At 35.5% G+C, this 20,390-nt stretch overlaps 1 protein-coding gene across 1 annotated transcript; it reads right to left on the bottom strand.

Moving 5' to 3' along the window:
• LOC18775151 lies at window positions 1,269–2,587 on the bottom strand. The gene has a single exon (XM_007207133.2). It carries the CDS (start codon window positions 2,139–2,141, stop codon window positions 1,560–1,562), a length of 582 nt encoding a protein of 193 aa, XP_007207195.2. The 5' UTR covers window positions 2,142–2,587; the 3' UTR covers window positions 1,269–1,559.

The following is a 20,390-nucleotide window of genomic DNA, read 5'->3' as shown; positions in this document are numbered from 1 at the left end:
TCTTAATTTCAATTTCAAAAAGAAAAAACAAAACAGGGAAAGAGAGAGAGGTGTCGGTAGGGTACCTCTCTGCAGGAAGTCAGTACACATAAACATCAATATGTTTGCCACAATTTTGCTTTCATATTGTTCATATTTTTTGGGTCACAAGGCGGACGAAACAAAAAAACCAAAAAAAGATTTAATAAAAAATACGTCCGGCCTAATCTATCATCATCCAAAATAGGAGCGAAAACAATAATTAAAATTACCTCTTATTAGAATTGTAAGTGTGAGAGCTTGGAATGATTATCGTAAAAAGCCAACACCGATGGACAAGCTTAATTATAATCATGGATGTAAAACATGTCCTTGGGTATGTTGATCTTCCAAATCCACCAAGTGGACCGCATTGCTTCTTTGTGTTCTTTATGCAAACATGAATTAATTAGACTAATCATTTTTTAATCCTTGTAACCAGACACAAATTTTGGGAGAAAGATCTCCAACCCGTCTCTAGCTCAAATACGACAATTCTGTCCAATATGTAATTAAAGGTCAACTTGTTAGAAATTGTGGATCAAACCCTCAACATATATAAATTAGTTCAACTAGTAGCAGAATTTCCATCTTTTAAGAAGAATCAAGGATTGAGTAGATCTCTCAAATTCATCAACAAGCGAGAGTTGGATTATTTTAGAGTTGGTTTCAAGTTTCAATAAACCTTCTACTTTGAACTTATATCTAAAATATTCCAAAACCAACAGAAAAATGACAAAAGAAAGTATATATGCATCAAACCAAAATTCCTCGTGGTCTATACATATTTATTGAAATAATAAAAATTTGAAAACGCAAACACACACACTACAAACAGAGCTTATCTTGCTACCAACCATTCAACCCATTATCCATTTGGGGTTTTGGGAGGGAAATGGAAGAATTAGTTGGATGGAAGTGATAGTTGGAGAATGCATTCTGGTTGCAGGGTGCAATAATTTTTGGACATATTCAATTGGTTGTCAAGTAAAAGGCTGATGTACTGGTGGTGGGAGCTGCAAAAGAGACCCAACATTAAGAGAAGGTAGGGGCCAATCAAGGCCTCCTTGAATTCTCAGAGAGAGAGAGAGAGAGAGAGAGAGAGATCATATATGTAGTAGTAGAAGTACTAGCACTCTTTGATTATTATTGCTAGCTGTTATTTGATAATTTTCTGTCATGTCGTCTATGGAGGAATATACCACATGGGTTTGCTCACCTCTGGTAAAAACAATGCATTATTAATGGAATGGAACCCTATGCAAAATTCATCCTTGATAAATTACAGAAGTTACATAATCTGATTCAGATCTGGGCCAATTTCCCATTGTCCCAAAAAAAGGAAAAAAAAAGGAAATTAATTAAGAAGATGAATTTGATGAGATCAACTGAGAAACCTGAACACTACACATCAACATGGAGAAGAGTACACCGCTATAACATTGATCACCAAATATTCCAGTAATTGGTATAAAATGTAAATTTGGTTCCACATATTCAGAGATCAAGCTGATCACCATATGCCTTGCTTTTTTAGCCTCCTACACTCTAAGTTTCTTCTTAATCTTACCACCGACATGAACATCTGCAAGAAGATCATCCACCGGAGGAAACAGCGATTCGATCTCGCTCGATAGATGCAGTACAATTCTGGGGTGGCCTGCTCCTTTTCGCTTCTTTAGCGGAAGTGACTTGGGTTTTCTTGGCGCAGGTGGACACTGGAGGTTCATTGTGATTTTGTGATCCAAAGATGTAGGAGTCTTCAACCCTTCATCATCCAGAACGCCATCAACATTATCGTCTTGCTGGAGGAGCCTGCAGAATTCTCCTGCCGATGGAATTTGGACCTTCAAAGACGAAACGAACATGTCGAAGTTGTCTTCTTGCTTCTCTTCTGAGCTTTGTAATTGGCCTCCATCTTCTTCTTTGTCTTTGCAACGTGACGTTTGGCACTCGCGGCGATGGAAATCCAACGTGGGTCTCACCAAGAAATTGAAGTCCATGGAGCTCAGAGGGCCATGATTTTTCTGAGAAACCAACATTTGAGAATTTGGAGGAGGGCTAATATTTGTCTCGCCATCCATGATTAATGGAATTGACTTGGAGAAGGTGTACGTGTACATAAAAAGGGTTTTAATTCAATGACAGAATGAATGAGATTTGGAAAAAGAGAACCACCAACAAAACAAAGGGAAAAAATACAAGGCAACACGGGTTTTTAAATGGGATTGATGAACCAGGAATATTATCTCCAAATCTCCATGCACCTTTTCTATCAGCTTCTTTGGATTCTAGCCCCCCTCAAGAAAACATACACAGAAAGAAAGAAGGAAAGAGAAAGAGAGAAAGAGAGAAACAGAGAGAGAATTTGGGAAGCTTTCAAAACACTACTTCGGCGAAGGATCCAATGCAGCAAATATACACCTCTCAACACATCAACATCTATCTCTCTCTCTCTCTCTCTCTCTCTCTCTCTCTCTCTTATGTTGCTCTACTATAACTGGGAGAGAGTGGGGTCACTTTTTTTTCCTCAAGGAAGCACAGAGGTCAGCCGTTAAAATAACCACAATAAAATCTGGCTTAGGCAAAAAGGGATCTCTTTATTTCTGATTTGGACGAACTTTGATGCATCTCTTCACGTGGTTTACTACAGCGAAACCATTTGATCTGATCCCATCTTAACGTGCATGTTTTCCATTTGTTCTTGTCCTCTCTCTCGTCTTCTCGCGATATTTTGGAAGAATTTGTGTCGGATAGTGATTGTTTGTTCCGAAAGAAAAAGGAACTTTTCTTCTTGCGTTTTTCTTTTTCTAACCTAACTTTCCCGAGAATATTTTTTTTTTCTCCATGGACGCATACGAAGCCGGTTCTTATTTAAATGTCCGGCCGCAAGAATAACTACAAATTAATATGTCTCTGTCTCTGTCTCTGTCTCTCTCTCTCTCTCTCTCTCTCTATATATATATATATATATTATATATAAATATATATCATATATTATATAATGTGTATATAATGGGCTGACACTCAGGCCATATGCATATTTATTCATTGTTTTATTTGCTCCACCACCATGCATGGCGAAATCAGCTCCACACCATGCACGTTGTGTTGTTGTACATTTATAACAACCAGTTTGAGCTTTCCCTGCTAGCATTTATATATTTATATTTGAAACTTATTTAATTTTTCTTTTGGTTTTTACCTATGAAGAATTATCTCTAGGTGTAGAATTTTGCCATTTATTTATGTGTTTGGTATAATTAAGTTGATGGTGATGAAAAAAGCAAAAATGCCTTTACTGGCATGCGGCCCTTAATAGCGAATCATTCAGAATAATGAGCTATGAAACTGCGTTGTTTGCTTTCCTTTCACATATGGCAGTCCTTTCACATCCGTGGTGCATTAAACTTTTATATAAGTTATAGATTGCATCGAGTTTTATTAGTGACTGTTCTTTTGAAGAACTCATTTCCGATTCATAAGTGACAATTTGTACCAAATTCCGAACTAATGTGCGGATTCATGATGGCTTGGCTTGGATTGTATTGAAATTGATTCATTTTTATGAATCTCACCATTCTTTGTGAAACTTGTAAAACACACTATGTTTAATATTATTCAATTTAATAAGTTTAATTTGAGCAGTTATAAATTCACCAAACAACGGGTGAGTTCCTTCCAAACCAGGTTGTGTTGAATTGGGTAATATAAAGGATTCCATGAATTCCTCTTTATTTTCTAGGGATTTAAATATGGATCCTGAGACGAAGATTATGACAACCGGAGCTTGCGACAATGTTTTTCGTATGGATTACCTTAAGGGAATCGGAGGTGTCTTGAGCCTCATGTTATGTCAATGTGTACTGCATATCATATATATATATATATATATATATATATAGGGTGGGTTATATAAACAATTGTATGAACCTCATAGGTGGGTTATATAATATATATTGTGGCGAACATATCTCTGGGTAGTGGGGGACTGGTTGAACGTAGTAGGTAGAAGAAGTATGAGAGAAATCCAGCTTTTGATGTCCTTTTATGTTCTTTTTAAACCAAAATCATCTACTCTTGAACAAAAAAACCAACATCATCTCCATTTTTTGAAAAGTTGTTTAAACGTCTGTTACAACCATTTGTCGTATTCTCAATATGATTTCGTTTTTGTTTTTTAATTGAACGAGGGAAACTGAATTTGAACTTAAAATCTCTTATAATTAAAAATAAATAAATAAAACTAAATTATCAAGAATCACACGGCATGGCTCATCTATTGGCGTAGTTCGATTTGCTGGATGGCTGAAGGGTACTTTTTTTTTATACCGAATTTTCTTCTTGTGTGAATTCTTAAGGTCAAAATTTTAATGAGGCAACTCGTTTTTTGCATCATATATTTTATTGTGATTTCTTTCAGCCTGCTAATGATGTTATTCTTCTTTGATAAAACCAAAGTTAATTAGATTTTTAACTTTCTCTCTGATCTCTTATTTACTAATTTCAAGTGAAAGGAATTAGTTCGACGCTAATCCAAAACCAAATGATTGACAAAAACATAATCTGTGAGCCCCCACGTCCTGTAATTTCCTCAGATTCATGGGCCAAGTGGTGACCAATGCATACATTGCAGAAGACTATTTTTTCATGAGAGAGAGAGAGAGAGAGAGAGAGAGAGAGAGAAGGCTGCCTTGGCTGCATTATATGGGGTTGCTTGCACATGATGGGTCCCCCTTACCAACTGCAGGCCATGTTGTGGAGTGGCATCATGCATGGAGAATTATGGCCTTGGATTCTTCATTCCATTGTGGAATTTCCGATCCATGCCGGCCCCTGGAAGATCCAATTTCAGATCGATCTGGTTAAATTTATAAACAACTTTGTTTTTTTTATTTATTTATAAAAATAATAATAAAAGAAAAAAACACTTAAGAGTGAGCAGAAATATGCCATGCGTGCATTTCTCCTGAGACGACAAATTAACGATATTAATGTCTGCAAAGTAGGGGAACCAATTGGATTGCTTGGGTTTCACCGCATCTTGGACATCGTAATATAACAGGGTCCCAATTTGAGGACATGGCTCGTGGCTCATGTTTTGGAGGTCTATAGTTTGCCCTTAATGTATCCAATTAATTACATTCTTAATTAGTTACGCACAATAGCCCCGAGGTCTAAGAGATTGTGGTCACTCACCTTTGAATGTTTATCTAATGGATCAAAAAAAAAATCTTAAAATGAGTACAAGAGTGAGTGTAAGAGATTAGAACTGTACGCACAATTTCATCTTCTTCGTGTAGGACTATAGCACCATGCAATCACACATTGACATGGTGCTAATCAAGTTTAACGATGCCACATTGTGTGACCTATCTACTCGTGTTATAATACGCTTATATTTATTAGTACTAGCCGCCACAGGTTTATTAGTAACATTTATGCAGGTTTAATAGTAAAAACTCAAAAATAAATAATAATTCTTGAATTCTAATAATTATTATTATTTTTTTTAAAAAAAAAAACTGCTATGATATTCAGAAATGTTTATTTTCTCACTGAGAATATGCAATCATATGATGTATAATCCAGACTAATAGTTTATTAATTAACATAGGATAAATGTATGCATAAAACTTATAACCAAGGGGGGACATGTAAAAATAGTCCCAAATAAATGTTCCATAAGTACAATTAGCTTTTCTTTATTGTTTTCTGGGATAAGGTTGTTTAATTAACTAATTTATTAATCCATGATTATTGTGGGGATGGAAAGGATTAGCATGTTATGATAACGTGGGGTAAGAAGCTAAAATATATAATAATAAAAAAAGTAAAGATAGAGTACATTACACACAAACTCTCATGGCACATAATTGCTTCTCATGCTCATGCCTAATCATTTTGCTTCCCCCTTCCATCTTCGATCATCATGTCCCATCTCTCACAATCATCTCACCCCCTCCTATTTTTCAACCCTTTTTTCCTCCTTTCTTTTCGCGCCCTTTTGTTTCCTACACTAAAAAAAGAAATTTGCTCATGATGACTTGCCCACAATTTTCTGCAGGCAAAATTAGGATGTGGGAAAAAGATGGGGGAGTTTTGAAGCTAGGTAATTATAGTGAGGCCAAAAGTTGGTGTGCCTGCAGCCAAACCCTACCACATATACATACATGAGAAGTTGGCTAGTAGGTAGAAGGCAAACGAGGAATCACATTGTACAACTTGTTTCCCCCTCTTTCATCAGTTAGGATGTCAATTCGTACTAATGGATCGTGTTTGTGTCAAAAATAATCGATTCAAATATGATCTGAGTCAAAGGTAATTCATTTAATTAAGCATGTCAACTAACCCAACATTAGCTCAATTTATTGATTATCTTGTTTTGTTTAGGCTGACCCACGTACATTATGAACAAAAGCTTAAAAGTAAGTTTCCTTTATTTCTAAGTTGAACATATCACTTATAAGCCGTAAAAAATAGTCATATTGTAGCACATCTCATACAAACACATATTAATAGTTTGTGAGGTAAAATTCCTCTAGACTAAGCTAAGCAAAAACACAAGTGATTGAGCTGAGCTCAGGTCAAGGTGGTCAAGCTGAGCTAGATATCTAGTGGTTGTACTGGGCTTGAGCCAGATCATCATATAATTATCCTATAGTAGCTCAGGTGGGCTTGTAGGTCTGTTGGTCCATGAGTTTGGGCCCAGTGTGGGTAAGGCTAACTAGAGAAGCTAAGATGTTTTGGGGTCGTTTGGCACGGCGGACTGTCATGGACTGGACTAAATCCTATGACTGTCTAGGATTAGCTCGGATTGGCCTAAGCTGGATTAAGTACTGACCTACGTTTGGTGCTGCGTCGGACTAAGAAGCTGGATTGTAAAAATAGTGAAGACCTATGTTTGGTGCTGTGTCGGACTAAAAAATTATTATTTTTAAAATTTAAAAATAATTAAATGTAAGTTTTTTTTTGTTATTATAATTACCAAACTCACATGTACATTTCTTTTCCTCCAAACCAAAGACTTTTTGTTTGTTATTAAGGTTATAAATTTCATCGAGTTTATGTATAATTAAGTCTTTACTTGTATGCAAACACAAAGAATTTGATTTATATATCAATAACAACCACCGACCACCACTCAGTTGTCTTATGAGTATTGTTGTTATTTTAAATTTTAAATTTTATTTGTTTGTGCAAAATTGAGGTTGTTATGAACAATATCATGTAGTGTTGCCCGTTGCACATTAAAAACCATATATAAATTTAAATACATCCATACATCAAATATATATCCAACACTTCCATAAATCATAAATTTTCCAACCCCACATATGATCCATACTTGTCTTTAAGCAACATACTAGCAACAAAAATACATTTAAAATGAAGGGAGAATGCTTATTTCAAACAAAAAGCCACTCTAATATATGACTTGACTTGCTCATTCATCTCGAACTTTATCCAATTGCATTTTGGTGTAGGTGTCCTTCTGTTTCATAAGTCTCACATATTGAAATAAACATGAAAAGAGCATATAAAATGGAAACATAAACAACAGGAATATGAACATAAGATTAAAAAGTGTAAGGTACTAAATTTGCATAAGATATCACTTCAAATCGCCCAATATACATATTTGCAAAATCATATTGGCGAGCAATTTATACTCAAGATAAAATTGAGATTTCATTGTATAACTCAACCAACACAAGAATTTTCCAAAATCCATATATGAAAAATCATATTCTTGAGCAGTTCATTAACAAAAAATCAGATTTCATATTATAACACAACCATCCAGACACTAATTGCTCAATAATCTTTTCAGTCATACTCAAAATCAATTGTAGATTAGAGATCAATAATTCAGTTTAATATTATAACACAATTTGCATAACCATACCTGCAATCGCTCAACTGACAAGCAATTCTCAACAAGGCATTGCAATAATATCCGCATTCCATAATCAGATTACCAAAAAAAAAGGAATACAACTCCAAAAACAAAATTATTATAGGGTCAATGAGGTAAATTTTCAACCCTAAGAATAACAAAACAAAATCTTTGAATCTAAACAGAACAATGTTATTAACAGAACAAGATTCTTAGCCCATGTGTAATCAAACAATAGTGATAACGACCACTCACCATCCACAATATGCCTCTGATGATATCCTTACAATAGGTGTGCCTCCAACAAGTCCTGTTTGAATACCATGATCCAACTTCATTTTATTTATAAAATAAAAAATAAAAAAAAGAACTTCTATACCAGGAAAAGCAAAAAATACAGAAGAACAAAAACAAGAGTGCCCAAGAAGTTTACAGGAACACCAGAAAAACAAAACATCATGATCTGCAGACTAGTGTTAGGCATGACTAGTAATTAATGAACCAAATATAGAGCTAGGTAGGTTTTTGAGTAAGTGATTTTACTATGCCAAATAGAGCAATGGAGAAACTAAAATTTCACTAACCAACTTGGCCTTTAAGCCCATTCAATGATTCAAGCAGTGACAACAAAACACCTCTACAACCAAGCATAAATAGCTTCACTTTAATAATCCAATATGATCCAAAAACTGCAATATAACAGAGGAAACAAGTACTTGGCTGACTGATCCAAACAATGGAAACAATTGAAACATTTAAACCCACACAGATCCAAACAAGCCAATATGCCCTGCTAAACAAAAGTTTGACTTAAAAAAATCAGGATACAACTCTAATTTCTAAAATGGATGTCCATTTTTAGAAATAGTATAGTTTTTGAATTGCAATCCAAAACAAGGAAATTTCTCACAAAAATACTACAGCAAAAGTGAAGCAGCAAAACATAAAAATACTACAGCAAAAGTGAAGCAAATTTTTCACAGAAATACACAGATCCACATTCAAACCCTAATGCACTATTTGGTTGCTCAGAAATTGAATCTAAAATGACACATGCAGCTAAATTTTTTAATCCGATTTCCATTATCCGCTTAACTTAAGTGAAGCCACTAATTATTATATAATCTATAACAGCATAAAACACAAAAATGGAAGATTTTCCCTTTTTCTTGCCTAAAATTCCCAGCAACCAACAGAGGATAGATAGAAAATAACAACCCAACAAACAACCTAACAATGAAATTTCTCAATAACTACCAAAGAAAAAGCAATACCCATAAAAAATTACCTTTGAAAAATGTTGGAGAGAGAGAGAACATATGAGAAAGAGAGCCGGAGTCGCGAACGAGAGAGAGAGAGAGCCGGAGTCGCGAACGAGAACGAGAGAGAAAGCCAGAGTCGCGAATGAGAGAGAGAGAGAGAGAGAGGCAGAGTCGCGTGTTCTCAATTCAGTGAAGGGCTTATTTTGAGAACCGAAATTTAGGCTCTCTGTATAAGGAGAGCGAGTGAGGATGTTTTTTTACTGTTGGACTCCATAATCCCATTTAACTTAATCCTTTGTTTTACCAAACATGGGCTTTAAGCCCTATTTAGCACAGTCCAAGGGAGTGAGGCCTACCAAACATGCCCTTTAAGATCATTAAGACAACTATCTAAAGGGAGTCCTAGTCCGAGTTAGGGATGAGAAAAACCCACACCGAGCCCGGTCCACATTGGGTCCTTGTCCCTAACGGGGGAAAATTTTGGGGGAAAATTTGGAGTGGGTATGGAGAATCTCTTAATTTTAAAAATCCTCGATTGAGGATGGGCTGGGAATGATATTGTTATCTCCATCTCCAAACAAACGGGCCAATAAATGATATATTTATTTTTACTTAATAATTATATATAATATAATATAATATAACAAGCAAAAAGTTACATGATCTTGAGTTGAATTTTATATTTAGATGACTTTGGTGTAGATAATATGAAGTTTAAAAAAATTAAATAAATTGAGATGGTTTTGATTAGTTTAGTTGAATTTTATATTTCAATTCCATATAACTAAGTTAAATGATATTTTAAAGTGAAATTTAAGTGTTATAATGTAAGGTAAATATTTTATTTTTATAAAAAAAATTAGGAATTCGGGGCGGGTTTAGGAGACAACCTCCCGACGGAGATGGGGATGAGAATTCCTTGAAATTTCTTATTAGGGATGGGGGTGGGGATGGGGTGAGGATGGGGAGTAGGGATAGAGATAGTATTGCCATATCTAGCGTCAAATCGACCCCTTTCAATCCCTAGTTCGAGGAGGACTAGGTTCTTTTGAGTTATACTCCTAGAAGGATTAAGTCATCTAGGATGACATAAAAAGGCTGAATAAACCCTTCCTTAAATTGATGCAATTCTAAGCCCCATAATCTATTGTGCATTTTTCTATCAAATAATTGACTAACTTAAGTATCGAAACGTCTTTGGCCAACACTACACTAGCGTCACCCTCATTAGCTCTTATGTTTTGTAGGTTCTGGAGGACAATTTGGTTGGTCATGCCAACCTAGTTTGGACAAATTGCCCAACCTCGATCGCGAAGAGGTCGTCCCACTGTTGAACCAAATTTAAGCATCAACATTAATAAATGAATAAAACGAATCATTTTCTTCAAATGCAATATCAATTAAATGTGGTAAGGGCCTTGTAGTTCTAGTGAGCAAGAACAATTTAGACAGAGACTGATTTCTCTTGCTTCTTCTCGACTCTTCTTCTCAAGAAGCCAAAATAAAACCATAGCACAATCGCCCCTTTGGTTTCAGGGGTTTTCCCCTAGAACCACTCCATCTGAAACAATATTCGGGCCTCTCCCCCAGTTGTATGTGGAGAGTTTTTCTGATGTAGAACAGATGATGGAAGCAATTAACACTACTACAAAAAGTGAAAAAGACGACCAGAAAACAACGACGGTCTAAGTGAAAACCGTCGTGGTTTATAAAAAGACGACGGTTCTAAAAACACCGTCGTGTAATACAACCTTAGACAACTAAAAAATGGAGTTTCAAATGGCTGTTCAAAAACAACGACGTACATAATTAAACAACCGACGTCTATTTGAAACAGATTTCCTCAGTGTAAAATCAATGCCAACAAAGAACGGCAGAAGTTATGAATCGACCGACGTAGAAAGTAAAGACGACGATTTCAATAAAAACTGCCGTTTTTACTCATAAAATAACACGACGAGGTTTTCGTATAAGACGCCGTATAATTACAAACAAATCCACGGCTTTAAAATACAAAATATCGCCGTATTAAATTAATTTACAACGACGGAAAATATAAATATATCGACGTCATTCTCGTATAGTTCTACTACGTTATCTTTAAATCGTACAATAAAATTTATCGTCGTATTTATTCATTTTATACGTCGTACCTTTAATTTTAACGGTCGTCTTAATAAGAATTTTTGTTAACAATTTTTTTCTTTGATTTTCTTATCCTACGTCGGTAGATCTACTTAATGACAAGAATTGAAATAACCACGACGGTTTATATAGAACACCGCCGACATAATCAGTTTTGTCTGAGATCCCAAGGGTTACGAAATCTTACCAGATGGAACTCTGTTCCACATCATAATCTTAACAGATGACACAGATTTGCAAATATTGCGTCGTGTTAGTTTACAAATTCTAGAACATTAATTTCCCTCATTTTAAATTTCCTCGGGAAAGAAAAATCTATTTATCACGCTTTGGAATTGAAAACTAAAACTGAAAGAATACGGGAAAAAAAACTCCATTTATAATTTAAAATTAAAATCCACGTCGGTTGTAGTACACTTAACGACGTTTAACAAAATAATCTACGTCGGTAATTATAAATCTACCGCCATCGTAACTTAATATAGACGACGAGAAAAGACGACGGTAGAACATAAAACCGCCGTTGTTTCAGTTTCTTTAACATATCTTTCTGCAGGACTTGTGTAGTTCAAAGCATTGACAATGTCTTCATCATATCTCCCAGAAACTACTGATTCAATTGCTCATGCTTTAGAGGCCATCTGAAGCCATTTCTATTCTTTATCGCATTCTTGAAACCCATCTTCTTCTTCTGAAGCTCTACGGATAAAGGAAGAGGCTATCACAATAAATCCGACGGATCTTCTTAGGCAAGAAAATCAAGCAGAGGATCAGGCACATCTGATCTTCAGATTTCCCTGAGAAGCGAACTTTCCTTCGACAGCGAGTGGAGGCCAGGCTTGCATCTCTTTTGATGGAAAGCAAGGAGTATTCAGAAGCACTAAGTGTCCTATCAGGCTTGATCAAGGAAGTGAGAAGGCTAGTTGACAAGCTTCTTCTTGTGGACATATATTTGATGCGAGTAAGCTCAATTTCTCTTTGAGAAAACATCCAAATTATTATCTTTGAGACATGAGAGACTGAGAGAGGAAGAACTTGGAACCTTAAATGTAAACCGAAAATGAATGAAAGCGACAAATTTATAGAATAAATTTTTAAAACCAACGGCGGTCCTTACAAAAAAACCGCCGTTTAAATTGTAAAATCAACGTCGGTATGATCGACGTATATTACAGAAATCCACGTCGGTAAATTAATAAAAACGACGTGTTAAATAATATACCATGACGCAAGTTATTACTTATGTACTTTAATTTTTGAGTTTACTACGACGGTACCTACAAACTACTGTCGTATTTATTTACCACGTCCGAAGTTAAATGTACCGTCGTATTTTGTAATTTATACGTCGTAGTTATATGTAACCGCCATATTATTTTTTTGAAATGGTTTTATATGTAAGCAACTTTTCGTCTACTTGACTTACACATTTGTTGTTTTTATATTCTTATTTTATTTAAATCTGTCATCCAAAAAAGAAACTTTACATATTGCAGAATATTAATTTCCTTCGTTTTAAATTTCCTCCGGAAAAAAAACTCTATTTATAACGCACTGTAATTGAAAAATAAACTGAAAGGTCACGGGAAAAAAAATTCTATTCATAATTTAAAAATTAAAATCCACGTCGGTTATATTAAACCTAACGACGTTAAATGAAATGATTCCACGTCGAATGAAAAATATTGCGTCGTTTTAGTTAAAAACGACGTAGTTAAATGTAACCGCCGTATTATTTTTTTGAAATGGTTTTATATGTAAGCAACTTTTCGACTTACACATGCACTGTTTCCAAACCCGATTAAAAATTTCAATCTCCCAGAGAAACCTTTTCGTTTTTTTTCCTTGTCAGAGCATTGTCAGAGTTTCTCATCGTCTTCCTCTCGTCTTCTTCGTCGTCTCTGAACTTAAACATCGATCATCTTCCTCTTGCTTTCATTGCACGCAAAAGGTAAGCTTTCATTTTCACTATTTTGGTTACTGTTTTGCATGCTCATACGTTTTTTGTTTGAAAAATCTTTTTACCTTTTTTCTGGCCAAAATCATTTTACTTCTTTCCAAGTTTGATAAAATATACAGACAAAGAGAGAAAGTTTCCAACTTTGAAGACAACTACATCAACTAAATAAGACGACGGTAGACCACGACGGTTCGTCAGTTGTTCTAGCGTCGTCTGAAAATTGACAAAGTTGTTTTTAAAATAATAGTCTTTTTTTATATGCTTGTTTAATTGCAGGTTTGATTTCGTTGAACAATGGTTTTTGTTTTTCCCTTATTTGATAAAATATAAAGAAAAAGAAACTAGGGTTGGTATCTAATATAGATGTTTTTCCCTTATTTGATAAAATATAAAGAAAAAGAAACTAGGGTTGGTATCTAATATAGACGATAAAATATAAATAATAGTTTACCACGACGGTGTATTACTATTGACGTCGTGTGAACATATATACCACGACGTTATATAAATAATGGTTTTAAACATTTATTACGTCTGAGATTATTTCATTGCGTCGTCTAAAATCATATCATACGTCGTATTTTTTTAATACCGTCGTTTGTGTTCTTAATGTTTTCCTGAAATATTTTCACTTGCAGTTTTGTCTGTTAAAATGGTTTCTCAACAACAAACTAAGGATTCTGGCTCCAAGAAGCTTGGAATGGTAGCTCCTCAAGATAAGTCTTCGAAGGAGATGAAGTCTTCGAAGAAGATGAAGTTTGCTTCATCATCTGCTGAGACAGAACAAACCAGCCAGACAACAATCTCAGATGATTCAAAGACTGGTCGAGGTATGAGCACAATGCCTCGTGTTGTGAAGAGAAAGCTTCAGAAACTGAGGCCAATTGTTGAGTACAATAAAAGGGGGAAAGGTGTTGGCCAAGCACATATTGAGATGCAGTCGTATATTGGTGTGTTGGCACGCTCCAGGATCCCACTTGTGGACAAGAAATGGTCCCAAATCCCCAAGGATATAAAGGAGCAGATTTGGGAAGTAGTTGACATGGCTTTTGTCGTAGGCCAAGGGGGCAAGACCTCTGTTTTAGCTTCTGCTTCCAAGAAATGGAAGGATTTCAAGTCTACACTAACGAGGCATTATATCCTTCCATACACCAATGACAGGGAGAAATTAAGCCAACCCCCTGAAACATATAAACTCATAGAGAAAGCACAATGGGATGCCTTTGTAGCTTCAAGGCTATCCAAAGATTTTGAGTCTGTGCATTCTCAACATGCACAGATTAGGGAGAAACTCGAGTACAATCATCGATTGTCTCGAAAAGGATATGCTGGATTGGAGGATCAATTGGAGGAAACCATGCCTGGGGTAGAAATTGATCGATCTACCTTATGGAAGAGAGCTAGACAGGACAAACATGGTAACATCCCTGATCCAAAGGTGGCAGAGAAAGCAAAATTAATTGTAAGCCTACTATCACTCTGTTTTAAATTTTTATTAAACTGTGAATTATTCTTATTACGTCGTATGTTATATTTTTCGTCGTGTGAATGATATTACCACGTCGAAAAGTTTTTAAAAACGTCGTTAAAGGTCTAAATAGGAATCACTACTATGTTTTCTGTAATTACAGCATAAGACGTCGGTGGTTCATTTTCGCGTCGTGTGAATGATATTACCACGTCGAAAATTTTTTAAAAACGTCGTTAACGGTCTAATAACGTCGGTTTATACGTTATTGCGTCGTGTGAAATTATATAATACGTCGTTTGTACATAAATAACCGTCGTGTGTTTTTTTGTTTATCTTTTTTTAGGATGAATTGCAGAAACAAGTCTCGGAAGGCAAAGTCAGAGTAGATGGCAGCAATGATGTGCTGACCATGGCTTTGGGCCCCGAGCATCCAGGCAGACTGAGGGGAGTTGGTGCTGGTGTTTCCCCAAGGCAATATTTCAATTTGCCCAAACCACAGAGGGTGAGCTTTGACGACCGTTTGAAGGACAGTTTAAGAGTTCTCCTTCAAGAAGAGACTAAAAAGATGGAGGCTAAGGCAAGGGAAGAGACCTTAAGGATGGAGGCTAGGACAAAACAATTGGTAGAGGCTGAGAGGGAGCATTTCCTGAGTCAGCTTTCCCAATTAATTCCCAATTTTGATCCAAGCATGCTTAAACCAAGAATTAGCCAAAGCCCCAAAAATCCAATGTCTGACAAAGCTAGCTGCTCTGGAGGTGATGTGAGATCCCTACATTTGGAGGATGATACTGCCAAAATGGGGAAACATCAGCCAGATGAAGAGAAGGAAGAAGAAAAAAGAGATGAAGAGAAGGAAGAAGAAAAGGAGAAAGAAGATGAAGAAAAGCATGACGACAAGGTATGTTCACATAACTTTGCCTTTTTTATTTGTTTTTCAAAATTTCAGACGTCGATATTTTTATTTAATCCGTCGTTTGTTTAAAACTTAGACGGCGGAATTTTTTTAAGACGTAATAAAATATTTAAACGACGGTTTTTGCACCGTCGTTTAAATGGTTTCAGACGACGCTTTATTCATAAAACCGTCGTCTTTATTGAATTACCACGACAGTTTTTTCACCGTCGTTTAAATACTTTTAAGACGACGTTTTATTACTTAAACCGTCGTCTTTATTGAATTACCACGTCATTTTTTTTATTTCTTTAAACAGGTTATTGAAGTTGGTGCTTATTCAAAAATGGAGGCGCCATCTTCTTTAAAAACCCTTTGTCGTTTTGTGGAAACGACACTCCTGCCTGAGGATAAGACAGTCCAATTTACAATTGATAAGGAGGTGTTTGGTGGTGAGCGCGATACCTTCCTCCTGCCTGAAGATATTACACAATTTGCAGGCATGGAAGAAATTGGAGCTACTGTATTGGCTGTATATATGAGGTTTGTACTTCTAAAATAATAACTCGTTGGTTTATATATTGCGTCGTCTTAACTAACTAACCACGTCGTCTTAACTAACAACCGTCGTGATAAATATATTATAACGTCCTCATCTATTTCAGTACGTCGTGTGAAATATTATAATACGTCGTTTTTTTATACATAACCGTCGTGTTTTGTGTGCTGACTTGTTTATATTATTTTATTTGTTTAGGTACTTACACGATGTTTTGAAAAAAGCCAATATGTGCAGTATGGTTGGCTTTATCGACCCTGCTACAGTTAGTGCCAACTCTGGCACAATAACTGAAAGATCACGACTCGTAGCAGCTCGACTTCAGAAGACAGACGGTGAACAGATTTTCATGATGCCTTACAATCCAGGGTTAGTCTCCTTAGGATTTTGTTTTTATGATTTTCAATAAATGACAGCTTATAAACTAACCACGTCGGTGTTTTATTTTATTTAGTCGTTTGAAACTACTAACCACGTCGGTATTTATTTATCGTCGTGATAAATATATAATGTCGTCGTTAGCTACTTTACTTCGTCGTGTGAAATACTATAATACGTCGTTTTTGTAAATAACCGTCGTTTTTATATTAATTTTGTGCAGCCGTCATTGGATTTTGCTGATTGTAAGAGCAAAGAGAGAAACCGTCTATTTTCTGGATCCTCTGCCAGGAAATCGTGTGGTCGATGAAGAGGCCAAAAACATCGTGAACAGTGCTTTAAAAATATATAATACCCATATAGCCCGAGCAGGACGTAAAAATGTAATTTGGAAAACTCTCTCAGGCACACCAAAGCAACCCAGCAATGTCGAATGCGGGTATTATGTAATGCGCTTCATGAGGGACATCATCATGGATCCTTCCTTGGGGTTTGAGAATAAGGTAAGAAGAAATTACCTTCATACATTTCACGTCGTTTTTTGTATTATCAACGACCGTCGTGTAAAATTAACGTCGTTGAATGGATATACTACGTCGGTTATGAAAAATATCGTCGTCTGTGATTGAATTTCTTTTTATTTATAAACCCTAATAGTCATTGTTTATGCAGTATGCCAAGGGAAACCAGGAAGCTTCATACCCCCAAGAAGCCATTGATGAAGTCCGGAATGAATGGGCAGAGTTTGTTTTCCAAATTATTAAACAGGGCAATTATTGAACACTTGATATTTATGTATAATGTACCAATTTTCTCTATAATATGTAATGTAAAAATTTGTTGAGGTTTTCTTAAATTAAAAAAAAAACAAACATACAAATTGCTTAACCGACGTGTAATACTTTTCCAACGACCTAATAAAGTCAATAACCGTCGTATTTTGTTGTTGCGTGTTTTAAACAAATACGACGTAAAAAAATAGTTAGACGACGTTCTTTGAACAATTGAGTCGTTAATGGTTTACAATATCTTCAATTTCTTAAGGGTTCAGGGTATAATCGACGACGTTTATGTAACGACTGCGGTTAAGTCGTAAAATATATATTTTACGTCGTATAGTTAAATAGCCGCCATGGTTTCTCATTTTAACGACGTCATTTTAACGACTTAGTAGTCTATTACAATTTACAACGTCTACAATTTATTTAACACCGACGTGGTTTGTTGTATGGTAAGAATATTTTATTATTTTTATATCAAAATATTCAAAATAAATATAAAATAAATCAGAAAATTGAAAAGTCAACTCCTATGAAGTCATTGATATATTTTCTTCCACATAAACCTTGAAAAAATTCATTTTGAATAACAAAAATTTAAAATGACCATCCAAAACAAAATTGTTTTGATGAGTCATAAAATCACTTCTAGTTTTATGGTTTAGGGTTTAGAGTCTAGGGTTTAGAGATTAGGGTTGTTATTTATTGGGGTTTATTTTTAAAGTATAATTTTTGGGTAGTCTATGTTATATGTTAGGCTTTAAAACCATAAAACCTTTTATAAACTTAATTTTTTAAATTGTATAATTTAATTTTATGGGTTTAGTGTATTAATTTTTAACGACGGTGGTTGGGTCGTGGAATACATATTTTACGTCGTACAGTAAAACATACGACATGGTTTACGCTTTAAACGACGTTATTTTAATATGTAAGTCGGTTTATATAATTTACAACGTCTTTAATTTCTTAACACCGACGTGGTTTTTCAGTCGTCGTTATATAAAAAATTCAAAATAAATTTAAAATTAATCCGAAAAATGAACGGCCTTACGTTCTTAATCCGAAAAATGAAGTTTCCGTCGTGGAATATTAAATTTACGTCGGTACTTGTAGAACTTTCGCCTTGGTTTTTCTTTCGACGTTTTATAACGCGCGCGCTCTAAAAATTTTCGCGCGACCTAAATTTTTTTAGATTTGGCTCTTATTCTTATACTTTGATCCCTGAAACCTAAAATTTCAGATTTCACGCGACATAACATTTCGCTCTCTCACTTCTGCTCTAATTAAAAGTTGCACTCTCCAGGCTCGTCGAATCTGTGAGCTCGTCCAACCTGTAAGTACAAACCCTATCTTCCCCTTGTAAATTCATTGAATGATATTAGGTTGTTTTGTTAAAGGGTTTTAGGTATATGCTTTGCGATCTGTTAATAATGTGCTTATAGGTATGGGTTCATGGATTTTCTGTTTAATGGGTTCATGACAAGATCAAATAAAGGTGTACTTTTGCTGGAAATCAACACAAAAAGACACATCACCAACTTCCAAATGATTTCCAGCAAAAGGACACCTTTATTTGATCTTGTCATTTTCCGCTCTGGAGAAGGTGCAAAGTGCACCAATGCTTATAGGTATGGGTTCATGGATTTTCTGTTTAATGGGTTCATGGATTACATTATCTGTTATGTTGAATTGGGAATGGATTTAATTTTGTCGTATCTTTTAATCACCCTATGTTATGTTGAATTGGGAATGGATTTATTGTTTTCATGCTTGGTTTCATGTATATGTTGGTTTCTTGCTTGGTTTCATATATATGTTGTGTTCTTAATGGGTTTTGTGTTCTTGAAAATAAACTGAGACACGACGAATTTTAAGGCGTACGACGACGATTACACGACGGTGTTTTTAAACTACCGTCGTTGTATTACTTATACACGACGGTTTTTTCATAAACCGTCGTTTGTATTACGTATAATAGACGACGTCTGTTGAAAATCCGTCGTCTATATATGCCAAATACGTCTGTTTTTGATTAAAACCCGTCGTCTCTGTTGTTTATTACTTGCGATTAGATCATTGTATAATCTGCTATAGTGATGGTCATTGCCTGTATTTTCACTTTATTATAGATAATAGGTTATAGTGTCGGAGATGGATAAGTCATGGATGCACTCGGATAGAAGATCGAAGGCATATGAGTTTGGGGTGGAAGCATTTTTGAACTTTGCTGTAGAAAATCTTCTAACTACAACACATATCCGTTGTCCATGTGTTAAATGTGTTAATTTGAAGTTGTTTGGGGTTGGAATTATAAGGGATCACTTATACTTTAATGGAATTGACCAAAGCTATAAGAATTGGACATTTCACGGAGAACCTTGGGAAGCAACTACTAATGCTAGCAGAAATGTTGAAGAAGATGATGGCCATAGTAGGTACAGTTTTGTGTCTGAAGAAATTGATATGGATGATAATGATTTTGGTGATTTTGGTTCGGATCCGTATGAGTTTGCCAATGTGATTGGGGATGGAGATCAACCAGTGTACCCTGGTTGTAGAAAGTACACGAAGTTATCGGCATTAGTGAAGTTGTATAATTTGAAGGCAAAACATGGGATGAGTGATGTCTGTTTTACAGAATTATTGATACTTCAAGGCGATTTGCTTCCAGAAGGAAATACAATACCAACCTCCATGTATGAGGCTAAAAAGACTTTGTGTGCATTGGGGCTGAGTTATGAGAAAATGCACGCATGCCCCAATGATTGCATCTTGTATAGGAAGGAGTATGAGGATTCAACTAATTGTCCTACTTGTGGTATCTCAAGGTGGAAGGAAAGCAAAGATGCAATCTTGAAAGAGGGTGTGCCAGCGAAAGTGGTGTGGTATTTTCCCCCAATTCCAACGTTTAAAAGATGTTTCATCACATGAGACAGCTAAGAGTTTGACTTGGTGGCATGTTGCTAGAAAATCATTGACGGTCAGATGTCTCATCGGCGGAATCCCCGTCTTGAAACTTCTTG

The sequence above is a fragment of the Prunus persica genome, chromosome G6 (assembly GCF_000346465.2).
Source record: "Prunus persica cultivar Lovell chromosome G6, Prunus_persica_NCBIv2, whole genome shotgun sequence".
Classification (NCBI taxonomy): Eukaryota; Viridiplantae; Streptophyta; class Magnoliopsida; order Rosales; family Rosaceae; genus Prunus; species Prunus persica.
The sequence above is the reverse complement of the archived record's forward strand: the minus strand, read 5'-3'. Positions and strand labels throughout refer to the sequence as shown.